At 35.5% G+C, this 20,345-nt stretch overlaps 3 protein-coding genes across 3 annotated transcripts; 1 reads left to right on the top strand and 2 right to left on the bottom strand.

Annotated features, from left to right (window-relative positions):
• Positions 1 to 5,319: 5,319 nt before the first annotated feature.
• On the bottom strand, positions 5,320 to 5,731 carry LOC131658077 (uncharacterized protein At4g04775-like). Its single transcript, XM_058927411.1, has 2 exons — positions 5,585 to 5,731; positions 5,320 to 5,502 (listed from the first exon to the last, which is right to left on the bottom strand). The coding sequence occupies exons 1-2, from the start codon at positions 5,729 to 5,731 to the stop codon at positions 5,320 to 5,322; spliced, it is 330 nt and encodes a 109-aa protein (XP_058783394.1).
• A 593-nt stretch (positions 5,732 to 6,324) lies between these two features.
• LOC131661478 (uncharacterized) lies at positions 6,325 to 7,282 on the top strand. The gene has a single exon (XM_058931032.1). It carries the CDS (start codon positions 6,556 to 6,558, stop codon positions 7,135 to 7,137), a length of 582 nt encoding a protein of 193 aa, XP_058787015.1. The 5' UTR covers positions 6,325 to 6,555; the 3' UTR covers positions 7,138 to 7,282.
• Positions 7,283 to 7,286: 4 nt separating this feature from the next.
• LOC131661477 (ATP-dependent RNA helicase DEAH12, chloroplastic-like) lies at positions 7,287 to 13,506 on the bottom strand. The gene is made up of 3 exons (XM_058931031.1): positions 12,500 to 13,506; positions 9,040 to 12,175; positions 7,287 to 8,685 (listed from the first exon to the last, which is right to left on the bottom strand). The coding sequence occupies exons 1-3, from the start codon at positions 13,340 to 13,342 to the stop codon at positions 7,472 to 7,474; spliced, it is 5,193 nt and encodes a 1,730-aa protein (XP_058787014.1). The 5' UTR covers positions 13,343 to 13,506; the 3' UTR covers positions 7,287 to 7,471.
• Between the last annotated feature and the right edge of the window lie 6,839 nt (positions 13,507 to 20,345).

Raw genomic sequence — 20,345 nt, 5'->3', positions numbered from 1 at the left:
AGGCAGTTATCTTTGTAAATTATTATAAATAAGTCATTTTATGTAGAATTAAGTGTGTTCGCTGGTATATTCAAACTGCTTGCCAAAACTCTGCCCAATTTCCGACTTCAGAAAAAAGAGTGAATAAGCATTTGACGTACGTGAATCACCACTTTTATTTCAATGCAAAACTTTTATGTTTCAGTTATTTACTTTAAAGTTTTTACATGTATTTTATTCATTGATCAGCATTCATTCTACATTTTCGTGTACGTTGACACTCTTCTGATTACGAGTCTCGAGTTCACAAAAGAGTCACTCGAGCCTTGCTTCGTGTAGAACAAACCTGAATTCACGACCTTATGTCGGTCACGAGTCACCATAGTAGGTCAAGATCAGTGAATACTCAGATTTGTTAAGTTATTATGTTTAGGTCTGTTTTCGTCGGTCACGAGTCACCTGCCGGTCGAACCTAATTCATTGTGTGGAAAGCCGTTGTACTTGTTCTTCTGGTCTTAGAAAACCGTTTCTTGGGCTAGCGTCATCGACAGAACTGGTACAATATCAAAACCTTAGCACTTGTCTCAAAATCAACTGGTCGATCTTGCAAGTAACTTTTAGTTTTAAGACTTTGGGAGGATTAACAGTTGTTTACCAATTCCCACAGTAAACAGTAGTCTAGAATTGAGTACATATAAATTTCAAGTTTCTCAATATATATATATATATATATATATATATATATATATATATATATATATATTGGAATATTCCGTTAAAAAATATAATAAATATAGTATAATGATATTGTATGGAAAAGAAGATACAAACAAATGGAATAATGATTAGATTTAGATGTGGTCGAATGATTGTGTAAAAATTTTATAAAACAAAAAAGAATTTCCTTTATTTTCCCTTTATATCCTAAATCTAAATCACTCATCCCTGGTTTCCATCTTCAAAATATTATACATTCGAATATTATATCCTTAAATTGACATTGACATTTTAATTTGTTATTATATCATTAAATTGACATCGACATTTTAAATTGTTTATTTTGGGATAAGACTTGAACAGAACCTTCAACAAAATTTATAATAATATTAAAGAGAATAGTTATAGTACTAGGTTTGTCAAAAATGTATACTACTTCAACATATTTATTTTTAGGATTAAATACATTTTTGCCCCCTGCCATTTGACCTCTTTCTGGTTTACCCCCCTGTAAAAAATTTTTTTGCAAATGCCCCCTTGCCATTACAAGATTCTATCATTTTGGACCTTCACCAGATCTGGCACATGCCAAGTGCCTATGTGTCCAGCTGAGTGGCATTTTTTTTTATTTTTCATTTATTTTTAATGCCACATAGATTTAATGACATGCCACATATGCATCTGAGAATTATAAGTTTTACCCTAAAGTTCTATATTTTGGTCCTTCCAATTTGACCTAGACGATAAATCACCATTGGAGTTGCTCAAGCTTGCTAAGTGGTTCGTTCACGCAAAACTGAAGTATTTCGTACCCAGTAGGAGATAGCAACTGAAGCGACGGTCATCCCTAGTCTCGAAATGGATCCGCATCCGAAGGTATGTGGTTTTTTTCCCTTTATCCTTTCGTATTTCGTTCTTTAGGTTTAGGGATTTGCGTCTAATGTTAGCTCGTTACAGATTCTGGGTAATTTCAATGTTGTTATTCATCATGGTGGGGAGTTTGTTAAGGAGAATACTGTGTCTTACAAGGGTGGGGTTGAATCTAGTGTGTTGAATCAAGATATAGAATATTGGGGTATAGAAGAAGTGACTGAAATGGTAATCGAATGGGGATACAAGAGAGATGAATTTAGGGTTTGGTCCAAACTTGAAGGTATTGATGAACACTTTGTTGAACTTAAGAGTGATGATGGAGCAATGGATGTTGCTATATTTGCTGTAGGTCACAACACTGAAGCACACATATTTGTGGAACATAACGTGAGAGACATAGGAGTCCATGTTGTAGAGCCTAAGTGTGTTGAGATGGGCCTGGGTAGGGATTCTAGTGATGCTGAAAGTGAAGATGAAGCAGCACATGTTAGGTTTGATGACTCAGAAGATGAGAGAACAACTGCAGTGGATGATGGGTTTGACTGTGTTGAAGCAGAAAAGCCCAATATTTGCCCCAATCGAATTGAAGTTGGTGGGAAGTCTTATAGGTATAAGAGGTGTGCCTCAAAGAAGATGACACCAAAGAAAAAGAAGAAGATTAAAGCTGGAGCACCTGAATTATTAGCCAAGGAAATTAAGAAAAAGGAAACTGAAAAGATGGAAGAAGACATATATGAAAGTGATTATTTGGGTAGCTCTGATCCAGATGCATCTGAAGATGAAAAAATGCCAAAGTATGAGAAGTTTATGAAGGAGCAACTTGGGAAGGATTATGAGTTTAAATTGGGAATGGAATTTAATTCATTGGTTGATTTCAAAGATGCCATAATTGAATGGTCAGTTCTGAATGGTAGGGAAATTACCTTTGTGAAGAATGAAAGGGATCGGGTAAGGGTAGAATGTAAGGGCAAATGTGGGTTTTTGGCTCTATGTTCCAAAGTGGGTTCCAGCAAGACATATCAAATTAAAACATGGGTGGGGACCCACAGTTGTGCTAGGGTTTTAAACAATAGGTGTGCTAAGTCCAAGTGGGTAGCAAAGTCTGTTGTAAACAAGATGCAGTCAAGTGAGAAAGTGAAGATATCTGATATCATTCAAGACATTAGGAAGACATATTCAATAGGGATTACACCAAGTAGGGCATGGAAGGCAAAGGAGATTGCAAAAGAAATTGTTGAGGGGGATGTTGTTAGACAATATGCAATGGTTTGGAGGTATGATGCAGAATTAAAAAGAGCATGTGAAGGAAACACAGTGAAGATCAATGTAGAAAGACCCATTCCATCTATTCAGCCAAGATTTGGGGCTTTCTATTTCTGTTTGGATGGCTGTAAAAGGGGTTTCATTCAAGGCTGCAGACCATTTATTGGTGTGGATGAATGTCACCTGAAAACTAATTTTGGGGGTCAGCTGTTGATAGCAGTGGGTAGGGATCCAAATGACCAGTATTTTCCACTGGCATTTGGGGTTGTTGAGACTGAGACCAAAGAAAGCTGGAGGTGGTTTCTACAACTGTTGATGGAGGACATTGGTCCAGATAGAAGATATGTCTTCATCTCTGACCAACAAAAGGTATTTCTAAATCTAAATGTATACTTGTTTTAAAATGAATTTGTTAAAACTGTTTGTATATTTGATTTGTGAAATCTGAATATATGCAGGGTTTGGTAAGTGTTTTTGAGGAAATGTTTGAAAGGATTGAACACAGGTTATGTCTTAGACATCTGTATGCAAATTTCAAGAAGAAATTTGGTGGAGGTACTTTGATTAGAGACCTAATGATGGGGGCAGCTAAGGCAACCTATTATCAGGCTTGGGAAGAGAAGATGGCTGAGCTAAAGAAAGTTGATCCAAAAGCTTATGAATGGCTGATGAAGGTGCCTACAAAGACATGGTGTAAGCATGCCTTTAACATTTACCCTAAATGTGATGTGTTAATGAATAACATTTCTGAATCCTTTAATGCCACAATATTATGTGCTAGAGATAAGCCAATTTTAACTATGTGTGAATGGATTAGGAGCTATCTAATGAATAGGACTGAATCTACTGTTACTAAGCTAGAAAAGTGGGCACATAGGATTATGCCTATTCCTAGGAAGAGACTAGATAAGGAGGTATTTATGAGTGGACAGTGGAATCCAAATTGGTGTATGAATGACCAATGGGAGGTGAAGCATGCCTACAATGGTCAACAATTTGTTGTTGATGTGGGTAAAAGAACATGTTCTTGTAGGTTTTGGGATTTAGTAGGTATTCCTTGCAGGCATGCTTGTGCAGCATTGGCCTATAGGCAATTTAAACCTGAAGACGATGTGGATAATTGGTATTCTAGGGAGAAATATGGAGAGACATATAGTGTTGCAATTATCCCCATTAATGGGATGGATATGTGGCCACAAGTTGAAGCAGATGACTTACTTCCTCCATTGTATAAGAAAGGACCTGGTAGGCCTAAGAAGCTTCGATTCAGGGAGCTTGGTGAAGAAGTTGGAGTAACATATAGGTGTACAAAGTGTGACAAAATTGGTCATAACTCAAGAAAGTGTAAGGCTGCAAGTCAAAATCCTGCTGCCTTGAAAAGAAAGGTACCATTCCATATGAATTTTTGCTTGTAATTTTTTTTGAAATAATCCTGTTATTAACCTGTTTTCATTTTCAGAGGAAGGCTCCTAGGAAGAAACCTGCAGTAAAAAATGATGCTGGTGAAGAAGTTGCAGACCCTGTTGATGAAGAGGTTGCAGACCCTGTTGATGAAGAAGTTGCAGACCCTGTTGCAGAACCTGTAGTCAACAATGATGCTGATCAAATGGCTGATCAAATGGAGGAAGATGACATGCCAAATGAAGTCCAAGGTCCACAAATAATCACTACTGCTGCCCCAAAGGTGGTGAAGAAGCTCAAGATCAAGAAAAAATTGATTCTTGCTGGACAAAAGAGAACAAGTAACAGGCTGAGGGTGCTGAAAACTTTGACTCAACAGGGACCTGGAACTAGTGATAACCCTCTTGTCATCCAAGAGGATGAACAGGGTACATTAACTCAGGAGCATATTGAAGTTGGCTCAGACCCAAAGCTAGGGACTTGTATAAGGGCTATGAAGTCTTGGAGTGATATCTCTAAAAAATAGGAACTCTGTTTGGTTGTGTATTGTCTATGTTAAGTTTATGTTTTGGATCAGTTTATAACAGATGAACAATACTTTGTGCTGTTTTGATTATGTATTTGGTTGTGTTTTGGATATGTAACAATTATGGTGCTTATGGTGCTTATGTAACAATCATGTGTTTTCTGTTATGACATATGCACTTATGGTGCTTTTTATATTATGAAGTGATGATTATGAATTTGACATGCTATAAGATATGGTTTAGAGAAAAGTTACATGTTACATGTTAAATCATAACAACAGAAGTACCAAAATCATAACAACATTCAACTGAAAAGTTACATGTTAAAGAAACAGAAGTAGACAACATTTGCAAACAAAATCCATTCTATTACACCAAGGCCATTACACCATTACATTGCAAAAAAAGTAGACAACATTTAACACATCTTGTATACAACAAACAACAAAATCCAAGATGCTACCAAGGCCACCATCAACCTGAAGTTTTTTTTCCTTTCTTCATTCAGCAACTTCTTCAACTTTTCAACCTTCTTTAAAGATGCATCTAGGCCAAATTCTTAGGAAAACTCCTTTCCAAACTCTTTCCCAAACTGTAATCCAAAAGCTTTCATTTGATCAAGTGTGAATTCACTGTTTTTGATAACCAACTCTCCACCTCTGAAAACTTCTTTCTTCCCATCTCTCATGTTGTGTTCCACGACTTCATCATCCCAAAGAAACAAATCGCATGCTGCATCACTCTACAGAGCCAAATACACATTTCACATGGATCAGAATTGATACTATAGTCTATTTAGAACGAAGAAATAGTACAGAAATCACCTTTCCACGATTCTTGCATCTCCAAAACTTCCTCCGAGGGTTTTCGTGTGTGTTTGAGACAAACATCTTCATTGATTCGTTGCATCCACATCTGGGTATTGATCCACCGATTGAATTGCCAACTGACGAGCTTCTTGTAGAGTCCATTTACGTGCCCTAATTTTCACAGCTGGGTTGAAGAAGACGAAGTGCAAGGTTGAAGATGAAAGAAACTTATAATTCTCAGATGCATATGTGGCATGTCATTAAATCTATGTGGCATTAAAAATAAATGAAAAATAAAAAAAAAATGCCACTCAGCTGGACACATAGGCACTTGGCATGTGCCAGATCTGGTGAAGGTCCAAAATGATAGAATCTTGTAATGGCAAGGGGGCATTTGCAAAAAAAAAAATTTACAGGGGGGTAAACCGGAAAGAGGTCAAATGGCAGGGGGCAAAAATGTATTTAACCCTTATTTTTATAATTTTTGATATCGTAAGAGAAAAAAATTAAAATTTTCAATGATAAATTAAATAAATACAATTATTTTGTAAGCTGACCAAAGGCTAAGTCAGTCAATTAACATATTTTGGTTCAATTTTTCAAAGTCCAACATTTACTTGATATCTAGTCAAATTATTTCATCATTTTTTATGAATTAAAAGAAATAAAAATGAGGTTGAAAGAAAGAAAACAAGTGGCATGGTGTTAGTTTTATAATGAGGTGGGAATCTCTCTAAATTGCATTGATCCAAACTTGCAAGCAAGGTATTTCTTGAAGCATCAAAATCAGAGTTACTTAAAGAGCAAACTAATTCCTAATCACAAAAATTACTGCCTCTTCATCACGTTTTCTTCTATGAATTCAATGATCCTACACAACCACCAATTCCAAAACCTACCACTTTTTTCCCTTCCACACCTTAACTTGTATATTTTTCTATAAAGCCTACAATTTCACCATTTATCATAAAAGGATTGGATATTTAATGGGTGGGAAACAAAAGAAGATTAGTGAAAGAGCTAGTAATCAGGTTATGGGTTTCAAAGTTTCTCAGAAGCCTGTTGTAGGGTTTGACCTTATGCAGAACTGTGATCTTCCTCCACCTTCCAAGGTTTTTCTAGGTTCAGATAAAACTGTCATATTATCCATGAATAGGGTCTGTAACATTTCTGGCAGAGCAAAAGAGCAAGATAGTAAACAGCATGGTGATTACTTGCTCGAAAATGGTGATGAAGAAAAGGATAAAAGAGAGCTTCTTAAGGCGCTGAAAGCGTCTCAAACAAGAGCTAGAGAGGCAGAAAAGATGGCTGCTATTCTAAACAAAGAAAAGGATGGTCTCTCTGTTGCTTTGTTGGAAGAGGCCATGCAGTTGTTTGCATATCGCCAAAGGGTGAGATTGCTTGAGCTTGAAGTTTTGAACCTCCAGCAAAAGCCAGCAATGTTGATGCCTGCAGAGGGGGCTATAGGATTACCCAATGAAGAAACAACTAGTGTCAAATGGGTTCTGGCTTTGATATTTTCATTGGGAATTGGGGTTGCCACTGCCCTTGCTTGGTGTTACACCTAGTCCTGCTGCTATTACAGATGTGTAGTTGATACATGAAAGAAAGACAATCTGCATATACAAATTTTTGTTTCATTATCTGTTTTTGTTTATTAACTGTAACATAATTTGAAGTGTTGTAATAAACTTAATTTGACATGATACTATATATGAAAAGTCGAAAAGACCCAGATGATGCAACTTATATTAAATAAGTCTCGTGTACAAGATGGTACAGAGTAGAGTACAGAACTGCTATTATATATACATTAGTTCACATCTTTGCATTTTCCAACCCCTATGCACATAATATTATTTACCACTATACTAAACTTACAATCACCACACAAATAGCAATTTATATGATGGCCTTGTGTATAGTTCTCAAATGATCATAACATTCATCACTTTCTGAAAAGATTTCCAAGCAAACCCAGCAGACATGTTTTCCGCACTTGCATTCAATGTGATTGCACCCATCTATCTTTTCAATTATTTGCCCACAAGCAAAGCAGCTTTTGACTTCTTCCTTCCCTTTACACCACTCCTTCAGAGATAAGTTCGGGTCATCTTTCAACTCTCGGTATGCCTCGCATGAGTAGAATGGATGATACTCTATGTGGCATTTAGTACAAGTCTCCACATAACATGCCCCACAACTAAATGGCTCACTACGTTCGCCAGGATCTGCAACTCGATAAATTGAGGGGCAGTCGGGAGACGGACAAAACCTATAAGTTCCTGAACTCGATGTTACAAAAGCTCCCAAAGAAGCCCTGAAAAGGTCATCCAACTTGTCATTTGACAGGAGAGTTCTGAAATCCGTAAGCAGAATAGGATCTCCACAGCCCGTGTGAGCACAACATATTGGGAAACTGCCTTGGTTTTTTATAGCAGATTCACACTGCTCAACCAGACACAACCGGCAGAACAAATGACGACAGCCTTCAAGTTGATATCCATCCTCAACCTCACACAAGCAAATTGGGCAACTAGGTCCTGCGTCGAGTCTCTCAACTGAATGAAGGCTTGAGCGCGCAATCTCCAAAGTTATTTCCTCTACTCTTGGTTTCAACTCCTTGTTACCATGAAGAAAAATTGCCTGTTGGCGTGTGTTAAGTTTGAGATCAGCCCCAGGTACCTTCTCTTTTAGTCCATGAAGATCTGGCCCAAAATTCTTAACCACTTGTTTCATTAAGTCAGGAGGTAGGTCCCTCCCTCTGAGAGGGATTACTAACTGCTTTTCTTCATGGAGGGAGAGTAGAGATTGAATTAACTTCTGCTGAGCCAAAGCAATTGTTTCTGGCGAGCCAAAAATTCTTAAATTCAAGTTGTGCCTGTCAAAAACAATGTATGTTTTTGTCTCTTGTTGTATGGAGCATTTAAGACTAATGCCATCTCTGGACAACATGAGCTGTAGAGCTGCGGGGGTAAGGCTGCCATGGTCAATGATTTTCCCTCTCGACAGTTCTTCCAGAGGTCTCCTAACTTCTGCCACTGTCATGGTGGCATTGGCTGTTATCTTCAGCCGGTGGGAACCATTAGCAGTTCTGTTTAAGTTCCACTCAAGACCTAACCAAAAGACCATTGATTGTCAGCAGTCAAATCTTAAGATTGTTTTTAAGAAAATGCAATTAAACTTGTCTCACAATCACAATATAAATAAGCTTCCAGTTTGTAAAATTCAACTTCACAAATATAACAAAAATAGCTATATAGTGCCTATGAAACATTAGCTTGACCCACTGACCATGTTAAGACCCCTCAAGTAAAAAAAGGGGCCCAACAACAACAAAAAAACACTACTACTCGCTTCTTCTTTCATTTTAATTGCAACCAAGTAAATTAGAGGATCGGCTTTTGAACAAACATCAACAGAAAAGTGACAAGCATCTATAAAAGAAAATGAGCATAATGATGACATACCATTTAAATTGTTGAAACTTGCAAGAATTTTTTCCAGTTGTTCCGCAATCACATGATACACTGGTGCAGGAAATATCAAGGAGCTATGAAACAACTGCTCACACTTTATCTTTTGCCATGACAGACATCCAGGCAATACCTTTCCTTCAATTTTTTCCAAAGCTTTAGCTGCTTCTAAATGTAATCTTCCATCAAAATTAATTAAAGCTCTCATGAAAGAATCCTTTGGCTCAGGTGGAAACACCTGAACACGGAAAGAACTAATATGAGGGTCTACTTTGGGCATTAAGGGGGAAATTAGTTTAAAGAGTGCCTCTTCGCAGGCACTGCATGGTGGATTTCCAACAGCCTCTCCCCTCACCACGAAAAAGTCCAGAATCCTTCTAGTTGTAGCAGTTCTTAGTGCATCCAAAATTTCAGTTTCTGGAAGCTCTCTGTCAAGCCCAGTTATCATAATACCGTCCCTAGACTTATTACTAGGTGCACAACGAACATACCTCCCTCCAATTGCAAGGTTATAAAAATCTCTCAACATGAAACTGACATCATTTTTATCACATATAACTATGCCAAATCCTCTGCTGAGTCTACGAGGCCAAAAAATTTTTGCTTTAACTTCAGGAACTGAAAATGTTTTATCCCCTCCCATAGCTGATTGTGAAGGAAGTATTTTCAAGTTTGAGCCACAAAACTCTTCTCCATCCAGCTCAAGAGCTTTTTTGGTAGCATCAGGGGACAAAAATGTTATCTTGCCCCATTTTTCTCTATCTGAATGATCCTTCCCCATTCCTGGGAACTTGTACACAGCACATATAGAACCTGAGGTATTCTTCTCAAAAAACATCAGGAGCTCCTTGTCATCAATTGCATTTATGTTTGAGTGATACACATCAACACTCAAGGAACGTTTCTCGAGTTCCAGATGTTTTATCTCAGCACCAGACCCAAACAAAGCCATAGGTGATGAGGAACCAGACCCGTGATACAAACATTTTTCCATACATTCGGTGCGTAATCTCTTTTTCTCGTATTCTAAAACATCACTCACCAACATAGTAGCTGTATTCATATCGTGTGAAGCAGCGTATAACTGGATAATATTCTCGTCAACATTCACTTCAACAAAGATTCTTTCATCCAAACAAGCTTTCCTAATGCGTGAAACAACACCAAGCAAATTACTGTTGAATTTCCCACAAAATCTTTTTAGAAGAGTAGTGCCAAAACCAGTCAATGTTTTAGTTTGCAACTTCCGATCTTCCATCTTGGATACATCAAACGAGGGAGGAGGTTGAAGGCTGTATAATGATTCAAAGTCAACAGCACTAACACAGACCAGATATTCATTAGACACTGAAAGAAGGTCACCGAAAACCACCCAACTAGGCTTCTGAGCAAATACGAGCAAGGAAGAAGATGGATGCAGTTGAACATGTTGTCCAGTTTGCGCTACTTCATAACCAAGTTGATTGCGTCCAGAAAACATAGCTACATTATCAGAAAGTGAGGCCAGTATAACCTTTTTTATATTCTTATGATGAACAGAAGGTGTATGAGGATCCCAACGCCAGTAACTTGGAACAACAAAGCCATGTTCACGCTCTAGGAAAGATTCATACTCCAAAACTGTGTCTTGGCATCTCCTCATACATTTAGCATTGATGCTGTTTTCCCAACACCATTTATTCCTCCTCTCTCGAGGCAGAGCCTCCCATTCTTTGTACACAGAGAGAAGAGTAAAAAGGTCACCGTCAGAATGGCAAAATTGCACTTTGAGACAATCAGATCTTTGCTTATCATCTTCATTACCAAATCTGCAGAAAATAGTACTTGCATTGGGCATCATGGCAGCAAGGACAACACCTTCTCTGCCCAGAGCAAGTTGGAAACAGCCAAGAATAAGCTTACCATGCCTAGGTTCAATCCCCATTCTTGCCAAGTACTTACCTTCATAAGTTAGCTCATGAACATTATTGTTCAGTTTAATGAATCCTAATTGAATTAGATTCCTGACCGCCATCTCAATAGAACTAGGGCTTGGAGCATCCACAAAATCGAAATCCTGCACATTCTTCACCCCTAAAGCAAGGATCTTCAAAACTGCTACACCAAGATGAACTCTCCGAATCTCAGGTTCTTGATTTAGTTTCATAGAATGATAATCAGCTTCTGAGTACATCCTATAGCACCTGCCAGGCTCAGTCCTCCCAGCACGACCAGCCCTTTGATTAGCTGAGCTCTGGCTGATCAAGCAAACCTTAAGTACATTCATTCCAGTGCAAGGATCAAATCGGCAATCTTTAACCAACCCGGAATCTATCACATACTTAACACCAGGAATTGTAATCGATGTCTCTGCAAGATTCGTTGAAAAAATCACTTTTCTTTTTCCAGGATAGTTCTGGAAAACATGAAATTGCTCTTCGGATGAAAGTTTTCCATGCAAAGGCAGAGCAACAGCAGATAGGACTTTAAACTTTTCGCAGGCCCATTCTACTTCTACTTGTGAAGTCAGAAAAGCAAGAATAGTTCCTTGCTTCTCTGTCTTGTGAATCTCTGTTGCCATTTTGACAACATCAAAAACATAGGATGCCACAGTGGCGGAGCCAGAATTGTCTACATAATCAGAAGCAACATATCTCATCTCAACCGGGAAGTTTCTCCCGTGTACATGAAAAACTCCACAGTTGTAGAAATAATCCGATAGCTGTTTTGCATCAGCCGTGGCAGACATAATGATAAGGCGCAAGTCAACCCTCTTACAAAGTAAATTTTTTATCAGTGCCAGAAGTAGATCCGTATTTAAGCTCCTTTCATGAGCCTCGTCAACTATAATGCACGATACCCCAGACAAATTTCGATCAGTCATGTACTGCTGCAATAAACAATGATCCGTCATGAATGATATCCTGGAATCAAACTTCTCGCTGGATGAAAATGTAGAAACACACTGTATTGAATTTTCTTCATAACATCCCCTACTTTCCTCCTGCACCCTTTGAGCCAATGACTTGGCTGCAATCTTGCGAGGCTGGGTGCACACAATTGACTCATCAGCCCCAATGCCAGAATCTGCTAGAAACTGCACTATTTGAGTACTCTTCCCAGAACCAGTCTCTCCGATCAACACAGTTATCTGCACAAAACCTACTAATAAGAACAACCACAAAAATTTAAATAGCAACATAACTAATACTCCATACAGTCCTTAATATAAGAAATAGTTTGCTTTTAAAATTCATTGAAAAACCAATCTATAGTTTATAATGAATGAATCTAAAAAACAAACTTTTTCTTAAAATAAGGACCAGAGGGAGTAGTATGCACGGGCAAATCAAACGTTTTTATTGTTGCACAACCAACAAATACAAATGTGTATATCTTTTCCCATGATCACATCAACAGATTACAACAAAACAAAAACAAAAAACATTATTTTCAAGCATATATATGAAGATACCTGTTGATGATGTATTTGCTGAAGAATTTCCTGCCTATAAGCATAAATGGGCAATCCTTCTTCAAGCCTTCGACGTTCCCGAACAATGAAGCTGTGAATCTTCTTCCAATCAAAACTCCCATCAAACCTAAACACAGGAATAAAATCTTCACCACTCTCCATGTCGCTACTCTCTTCCAAGTGCTGCAAAATACACTCCATCGCAAACTCAAACTCCTTCAACCTCCTCTCAACCAAACTCTTCTCCTCCTCAAGCCCTTTCTTTTTCTCAACATGCTGCTGCTGCACTCTAACAGGAAAAGGCTTCCCCAACAACCCCTTAACACGACCAATCTCCTTCGACAAACCATCCCACTCCTCCACCCACTTCTTCACTTCCTTCCCCGCCATCAACTCATTCACATGCCTCACAAAAAGGCTCCTCAGCCTACCTTCAAGCTCAACCCTATCAGAAGGCACCATAACATTCGAAATCAACTCCGGCGTAAAATCATGCCCTCCAACCAGCCTCGATTCCCAGAACCAAACAACAGCTTCACGCGCATCCGTCCACTGAATAAAATTCAGCGACGCAGCAACACCATCACAGGGGTAAAAACAATAATTATCCGGACTCGGCTTACATTTCCCTATCAAACACTCAACATCGTCGCGGTGGAGAGCGCCACGGCCAAGGTGGAGGAGCTTAAGAATGAAATTGGGCTCACGGTGAGGGGGATTCCGCTCTGGAGGACGGTCAACACGGTGGTTGGTGAAAAATCCAGGTTTCCGGTAACGGTAATCAGGACACGGTGGTAGACGGTTGAAATTGGGGTTTTGGTTGGACGGAATTGTCTTCTTCATGGTGAAGCAATTAGAAAGAGAATAGCAAAACCCTAATTTTGAAGTGAAAAAGTAGAGAAATGTGTTGATTGTGATTAGGGGTTTGATAGTATTTAATATTAATGTGTGCGCTTCGTTTCTGTTTCTTGGTTACTACTCCTTTCCACTGGGTAGTGTAGTGTGACCGTAGGATTACTTTCTTTCCTTTTCAAATTTTTTTTAAATGCGCAGATTTCAAAATTTGGATTATCTCCTATTATGCCATATTTCTTTATGTATTATTTATTAAGTTAGAATATTAATGATTAACATTACCATATTTTTTATAAATGTACTTATATATTAATTTTACTTTTTTAAAAAATATATTTTATTTATTTTTATATTAATTCACTGAATATTTATCATTTATTGGCTATTGTTAATAAAAATACTTAAAATAAAATTATAATGAAATTAATAATTACTAATATTAACCATATTTTTATACTTATATATTAATTTTACTATTTTTAAAAAATATTTTATTTATTTTTATATGAATTCACTGAACATTTATCATTTATTGGCTATTGTTAATAAAAATACCTAAACCAAAATTATAACAAAGTTAATAATTACTAATATTAACCATATTTTTATACTTATATATCAATTTTACTATTTTAAAAAAAAATATTTTATTTATTTTTATATGAATTCACTGAACATTTATCATTTATTGGCTATTGTTAATAAATTAAATACCTAAACCAAAATTATAACAAAATTAATAATTACTAATATTAACCATATTTTGTATTAATATACTTATATATTACTTTTTAAAAAGATATACTTTATTTATTTTTATATGAATTCGCTGAATATGTATTACTTATTGCCTATTGTTAATAAAAATACTTAAACTAAAATTATAACGAAACCTTGCCGTTAAACTTTTACCTTGTTTATGCGATAAAAATATTATAAATTATTTGATCTTTATCTTTGAAATAATTAAATTATTTTTTAAAAATAATTAATTTTATATTAGAATCGTTGGATCAATTATGTTGAGATGCTTTGATATAAAAAATATAAAAAATTAAATCTGATTCCAGAATACATGAGTTTAGAATTGTACTATTTGTGATTTTTCTTCTAAAAAAACTTAAACAAAAATTAAAAAGTACTATTTCAAATTCAAATATTAGAAAAAAATTGAGTATTTTAAGTGCATTTAAAGTTATTATTACAAAAATATTATTACAATGATTTTTTTTTTAACACTCCGGTACCTTTGAATTTGATTGTGTACCGGTACCTTTCTCCAATCAAATGAACATATTCAATGCCACATTATTTTTTAATAGTATTTTATTTTTAAAAGAATTAAAATTTTAAATTAATTAACACTAAGGGTAACGGTACCCAACTAAAATTCAAGGGTACCTAAGAATTTACCTTTTTTTTTTAAGTTACTAGAAGGCGGACATTAAAAGAAGGGGTAGACTGGTAAATGTATTAATTATTTCTATATATAATATTAATATAATATAAAATATTAAAATAAATAAAATTATCTCTGCAAACAAAAATAAAATTTTAAATAAATTAGTAGATTTAGCAAAAAAGAAAAATTAAAATATCTGAATAGAATCAAAACAAACTTTTTAGTAAATACTAGGGTTTTATTTTTAATATGTTTTTATGTAAATTAACTAAAGTTGGGCTCGATTTAGTCTATTTTTACATCTTAATTACAAATATTATCATCAATCAAATGAGTTTAATTTTAATTTTGTAAAAATAATCACTACATTTATTTTAAACAAAATATTTTCTTACAAAAATGTTTATCTTTGTAATTATAGTCTTTTTATTTATATTATATATTATATATATTTTATTTATTAATATGCATATATAAATAATTGTATTTATAATACCTATTTCGTGCTTATAATATGGATAATTTTGTTATTTTATATTAAAATAAAGTATAAATTTATATTTTAAATAGGCAAATCCGAACAAGTCCATAAAAACACATGAAATATTAGTTATAATTTTATGTTATTAATTTATTTGAATTCTATAATTATCTTAATCTTGATTTTTGTTGGCCCTCCAAAAAAAAAATTGTTAGGGTTTCTTTTCTATATTGATTTTACTTCGATGCGATTAAAATCTTTTTAATTTACTTTATTTGTTATTTTATTTGGTTGATTTTGTGCTTATTCATCTTGATTCATTTTCATCTTATAAGTTTATTGTTAAATTATGTCTTTAATTTAAATTCATGTTTATTCTACTAGATCTAGTAAGATTATAATTAGTTTTTATAGCATTTATATTTATTTTTTTATTACAAAGAGGGTCAAAGGTTCAGGAAAATAATGAACTAAACGACACCCACCAAGCCAGAAGAATGGAAAGAAAAAAGTTAGGCATGGAAATGGATACATAACCAGATCAAAGATGAGTAAATTCACACCTTTGAAATAATTTACATTTTTTGATACTTTAGGGGTTTGGCAAGTCACCCCTATAAAATTGACTTTTAAAAGGGTTATTTTTAACAATAGACTTGATTTCCTATTTATGTTGAGCCTTGGATAAGCTATGATAACTTCCCTCAAACCTGGTTACTTAGATTGGGCCTTAAGTTGGTCTCCCTTAACTGCAGACCTAAAAACCTTCCTAATTTGTGGTGCTTTTGCAAATGTCCCTTAACTCCAAAAATCATGTATGTGGAGATCGGTACATAGCATTTACCACCATAGTAGAGAATAATGTCCTTTGGTTGGTAGCCATATATGCTTCAACCAACAACATAAGAGGAAGATATGTGTGGGTAGATTTAAATAACATCCTCATTACACACAAATTTCATTGGTGCCTCATAGAAGACTATAATATGATCTTAAGAGCCCATGAGCATAAAGGATCCTTAAATCCTGCTAAGCCTCCTAAGAAAGAATTTTTATATTGGTCAAACTCAAATGAGTTTTTTCATTTGCCAACAATGGGAGCATTTAACACTTAGTATAATGGTAGAATTTGTGTAGTTCACACCCTCAAAAGACTAGTAGGGCCATTAGCAACATCGGCAAGCTAGCTTCTAGCACAAAAACTTCTTGCATCACCTTGCCTAAAGTAAGGTCAGACAACCACCATATAAGGATGGACTTCAACTTCTCCAAAGATGCGTACTCCGCCTACTTCAAATTCTTACAAATGTAGAACATGCATCCAATGTGCTTGGAAGTGATTAAAAGTAGTTAGAATGTCACGATTCACGGTTGTCCTATGTTTGTCCTATCTGATAAACTTAAAATCCTAAAGGGTAATCTTAAAAGCTGAAATCATAACATTTTTGGAAATATGCATTTAAGGGTCAGAGAATTTGAATACAAATTGAACCAGGTTCAGATAAAGATCCAGGATGAAATCCACTCCAAATAGCTAAGAACTCTAGAAAAAGGTTGCACGATTGACTCGGGGATGACCCTTCACATGGAAAACTTGTTTTGCATGGAAAAGGCTAGAGTCAATTGGCATTTAGATGATGATAGAAACATCATGTTCTTTCATAAGATGGCTAAGATTAAGCAGGCTACCAGATCTATTTTTGCTCTCAAAATTGAAGGTTCTCTCATCACTTTCCAAGAAGTGCCTGGAGACCATGTTGTTTATTATTTCAAGTCTGTATTGATTGATCCTTATACAATTGAGCATGATCAGAATCTAATTAATATCTGCATCCCTTGCCTCATTAATGAAGAAACCAACATCATGCTCACTAGAATTACAAGTAACTTGGAGATCAAGGAATGAGATCCTGACCCTGATGGCTTTGGTGCCTCCTTTCTTCCATCATATTTGGGAAATAATTCACCTAGACGTCATTGAAGCTTTAGTTCATTTCTTTAACTCATCTAGGATTCCACCTAGTTACAATGCAAACATTTTCATCCTTCTTCCTAAAATTTCTAATGCATACTCCATTGAGGTATTCAGACTCATAGCCCTTACCAATTTCAAGTTCAAAATTATTTTCAAGGTTCTAGCTAATAGAATGGCCTCAATCATGCCTCTAATCATCTTTGAGGAGCAAAAGGTTTTTGTCAAGGGAAGATGCATCAAAGACTGTATTAGGCTTACCTCTGAGGCCATTTACTTGCTCCACGAGAAATCTTTTGGATGCAATACTGCTATGAAAGTAGACATCACTAAAGCTTTGATTATCTTAAATGGTTTTTTATGCAAGCACTCAAGGCTTTTGGGTTCAATGACAACTTTAACACTTGGATATTGGCCATTATTGAATCTACTAAGATTTCAATTTCATTAAATGGAAAGCTCAAATGTCTTTTCAACTGTGAGAGAGGTGTGAGGCAAAGAAAGTTTAAGCTTATGGAAGAAAGAGAGGTGTGACATAAAAGATTTCAATCATGCCTCTCTCACCTGTCTTTTGCATTGCTAAGGAAGTCCTTAGTAGAAGCATTTCAATCCTTGTAGCTCAAAGAAAGTTTAAGCTTATGATGTTATGATTTTCTGCAAGGGTGACAAATCTTATATATAAGCCCTCATTGACTTGTTCCTTAGATATGCTAAAGCCTTAGGTCAACATATAAATCCATCAAAATCTTTTATATCCTCTAGTTCCATGTATGAGTCTAGACTAAATCATATCTCAAATATGCTTGGATTCAAGATAGTATCTCTTTCTTTCTTATTTGAGGGTCCCTAATTTCAAGGGCATTTCAAATGCTTCTTATCTTAAACCTATTATGGATAGAATAAAGGCAAATATGGCTAGTTGGAAGTCATCTCTTCTCACTTTTACTGGCAGAGTTCAACTAGCGAAGTCTATTATTCAAGCAATGTTGGTTAATGGTTTCTCAATATACTCTTGGCATCTTTCCTTAATTAAAGACCTTGAAAAATGCACTAGAAACTTCATTTGGTCAGTGAATATCATGAAAAGGAAACTATTCACAGTTTCTTGAGGTAAGGTTTGTAGTCCCTTAAGCCAAGGTGGCCTTAGTCTGAGTCTGAGATTTATTTCAACCTTCAATATAACCTCAAATTTGAAGTTTTGTTGGGACATTCTTATATCCAAAGAGCCTTGAGCCATGTTGCTGAAAGCTAGAGTTCTCAAGAATAATAAACCAATATCTCATAACATTTCCTCTTCCATCTGGAGTAGCACCAAGAGAGAGTATGAGTTTATGATTCACAACTCTAAATTCATCATTGGTGATGGCCTTACTACCAATTTTTTTACTAGATGCTTGGATTGGCCCACCTCTTATCCATAGTGTCCCAAACATACTTCTATTAACACCATCATCATTGTGTCCAATTTTCTTCATTAAGGTACTTCGAATTTCCTATAATACGTCATCTAGGTAATGCCTAACCTATCAGCCCAAGTCCTGCAAATCACTCTTCCTTTGGGTCTTAGGGATGACTTTCATATTTGGTCTCACTCCACAAACGGGGAATTGCCACTTAAAGATACTTTTGTCAATAAATCAGTTGTTATGTCTCTTAAAACTTGGTGCAACAATCTGTGGAATGCTAACATGCCTCTGTCTAAAGCATTCACAATCTGAAGGTTTTGCCACAATAAGCTCTAAACCGATGATAACTTGTGCATAAGAGGTTGTTATGGTCTATCTAGGTGCAATCTCTACAATTTGCAACAATAGTCTTTTAACCATCTTTTCTTCTCTTGTAATTTTTCCTACAAGTTATGGCATTGGTTTTTAAGCTTGGTAAAAGTTTCTTGGCCATTAAATGTTCTTGAAGCTTTTAACTTATGTGATAGAAATCGGAGCCAACAATGCAAAGTCATCATACAAGCCTTAATTATTTCAATCTTCAATATCATTTTTTTTGCCCGAAACCAAAAGATATTTGATCAACAATCTTTACATTGGAAGCAAGCTTTGAGCATGGTTCAAACAAAAGTGGCCAATTCTTATATTCATGATTTCATAAAAATCAAAAGCTTTAAAGTTAACATGCATCCTATAATGCTCCAAAAATTATTGAAGTCATATATCCCATTCCATCTTGGGTTTGGACAAAGTGTAACACATATGGATCTTTTTTTCAATCTCGATGGCTTCTTGTGGGGGGTGTTTGGAGATGATTAAGGTGACTTCCTCTTTGGTTTTTCTGACCTAGTAGATGGTCATTCATCTTTTCATGCTGAGCTTTTTAGGGTCATTCAGACCATTGACATAGCTGTTCATTTTGGTTGGAAGAAGTTATGGTTGGAAATAAACTCAACTATGGTGATTCTTGCTTTGTAAGGTTCCAAAATTGTGCCTTGGGACATCAAAATGGTGGCTTAATACCATGGTCAAAACAAGGCCTATGGCTTTTTTAATCACCCATATCTACTTGGAAGGCAATCAATGCATAGACAAACTTGTCTCAATGACTACATCAAGCTCTACTCATCTTTGTTGGGACTCAATTCCTCATTTCCTTGTATCATAACAAACTAGGCATGCCTAGTTATAGATTAGTTCGTGTTTGAGAGGGTTTTGGTTAGGCCCCCTCTCTCATTCTCTTCTTTTTTGGTATACACGAGGACATTATAAAAAGAATCTCCCATACTAAAATTAGTCTATAAAGTATAAAAGGCTTAAACTATTGCAGAACTTGAAGGTAGAGTTGTTGTTTGCATGGAGGCGGGAGGCAAAACAATTCAATAATGATATTCTAAAACACTTCCTTATTGGTAAATTATTGTCAATTAAATTATGAGATCTTTTCTAATTTAATGGTTTGTGTTCATCATGAATGACATAATGACTTCTATTTGACATTCGAGAAAGGAATTTACTATTGCTCATCATTACAAAAATAAGTTTCTTTTTCATTTTTACCATAACTATGCGTGAACTTAATGGTAGCCTTGAGCTTCTTTGATAATTTTATGTTGATAATTTCCTTAATGATATCTCTTTGATAATTTTATGTTGATAATTTCCTTAATGATATCTCTAGTAGATACGCT

This window comes from Vicia villosa, linkage group LG3 (assembly GCF_029867415.1).
Source record: "Vicia villosa cultivar HV-30 ecotype Madison, WI linkage group LG3, Vvil1.0, whole genome shotgun sequence".
Taxonomy (NCBI): domain Eukaryota; kingdom Viridiplantae; phylum Streptophyta; class Magnoliopsida; order Fabales; family Fabaceae; genus Vicia; species Vicia villosa.
Note: the sequence above shows the minus strand (reverse complement) of the source record. Positions and strands in the feature narration are given on the sequence as shown.

Excerpts from the sequence above, each read along its gene's own strand:
- LOC131658077 (XM_058927411.1), bottom strand. The coding sequence starts at position 5,731 with ATGGACTCTACAAGAAGCTCGTCAGTTGGCAATTCAATCGGTGGATCA. Across the intron at positions 5,503-5,584 it reads GATGCAAGAATCGTGGAAAG|AGTGATGCAGCATGCGATTT; the intron begins GTGATTTCTGTA and ends TTGGCTCTGTAG.
- LOC131661478 (XM_058931032.1), top strand. The coding sequence starts at position 6,556 with ATGGGTGGGAAACAAAAGAAGATTAGTGAAAGAGCTAGTAATCAGGTT.
- LOC131661477 (XM_058931031.1), bottom strand. The coding sequence starts at position 13,342 with ATGAAGAAGACAATTCCGTCCAACCAAAACCCCAATTTCAACCGTCTA. Across the intron at positions 12,176-12,499 it reads AGCAAATACATCATCAACAG|ATAACTGTGTTGATCGGAGA; the intron begins GTATCTTCATAT and ends GGTTTTGTGCAG. Across the intron at positions 8,686-9,039 it reads AAGTTTCAACAATTTAAATG|GTCTTGAGTGGAACTTAAAC; the intron begins GTATGTCATCAT and ends TCTTTTGGTTAG.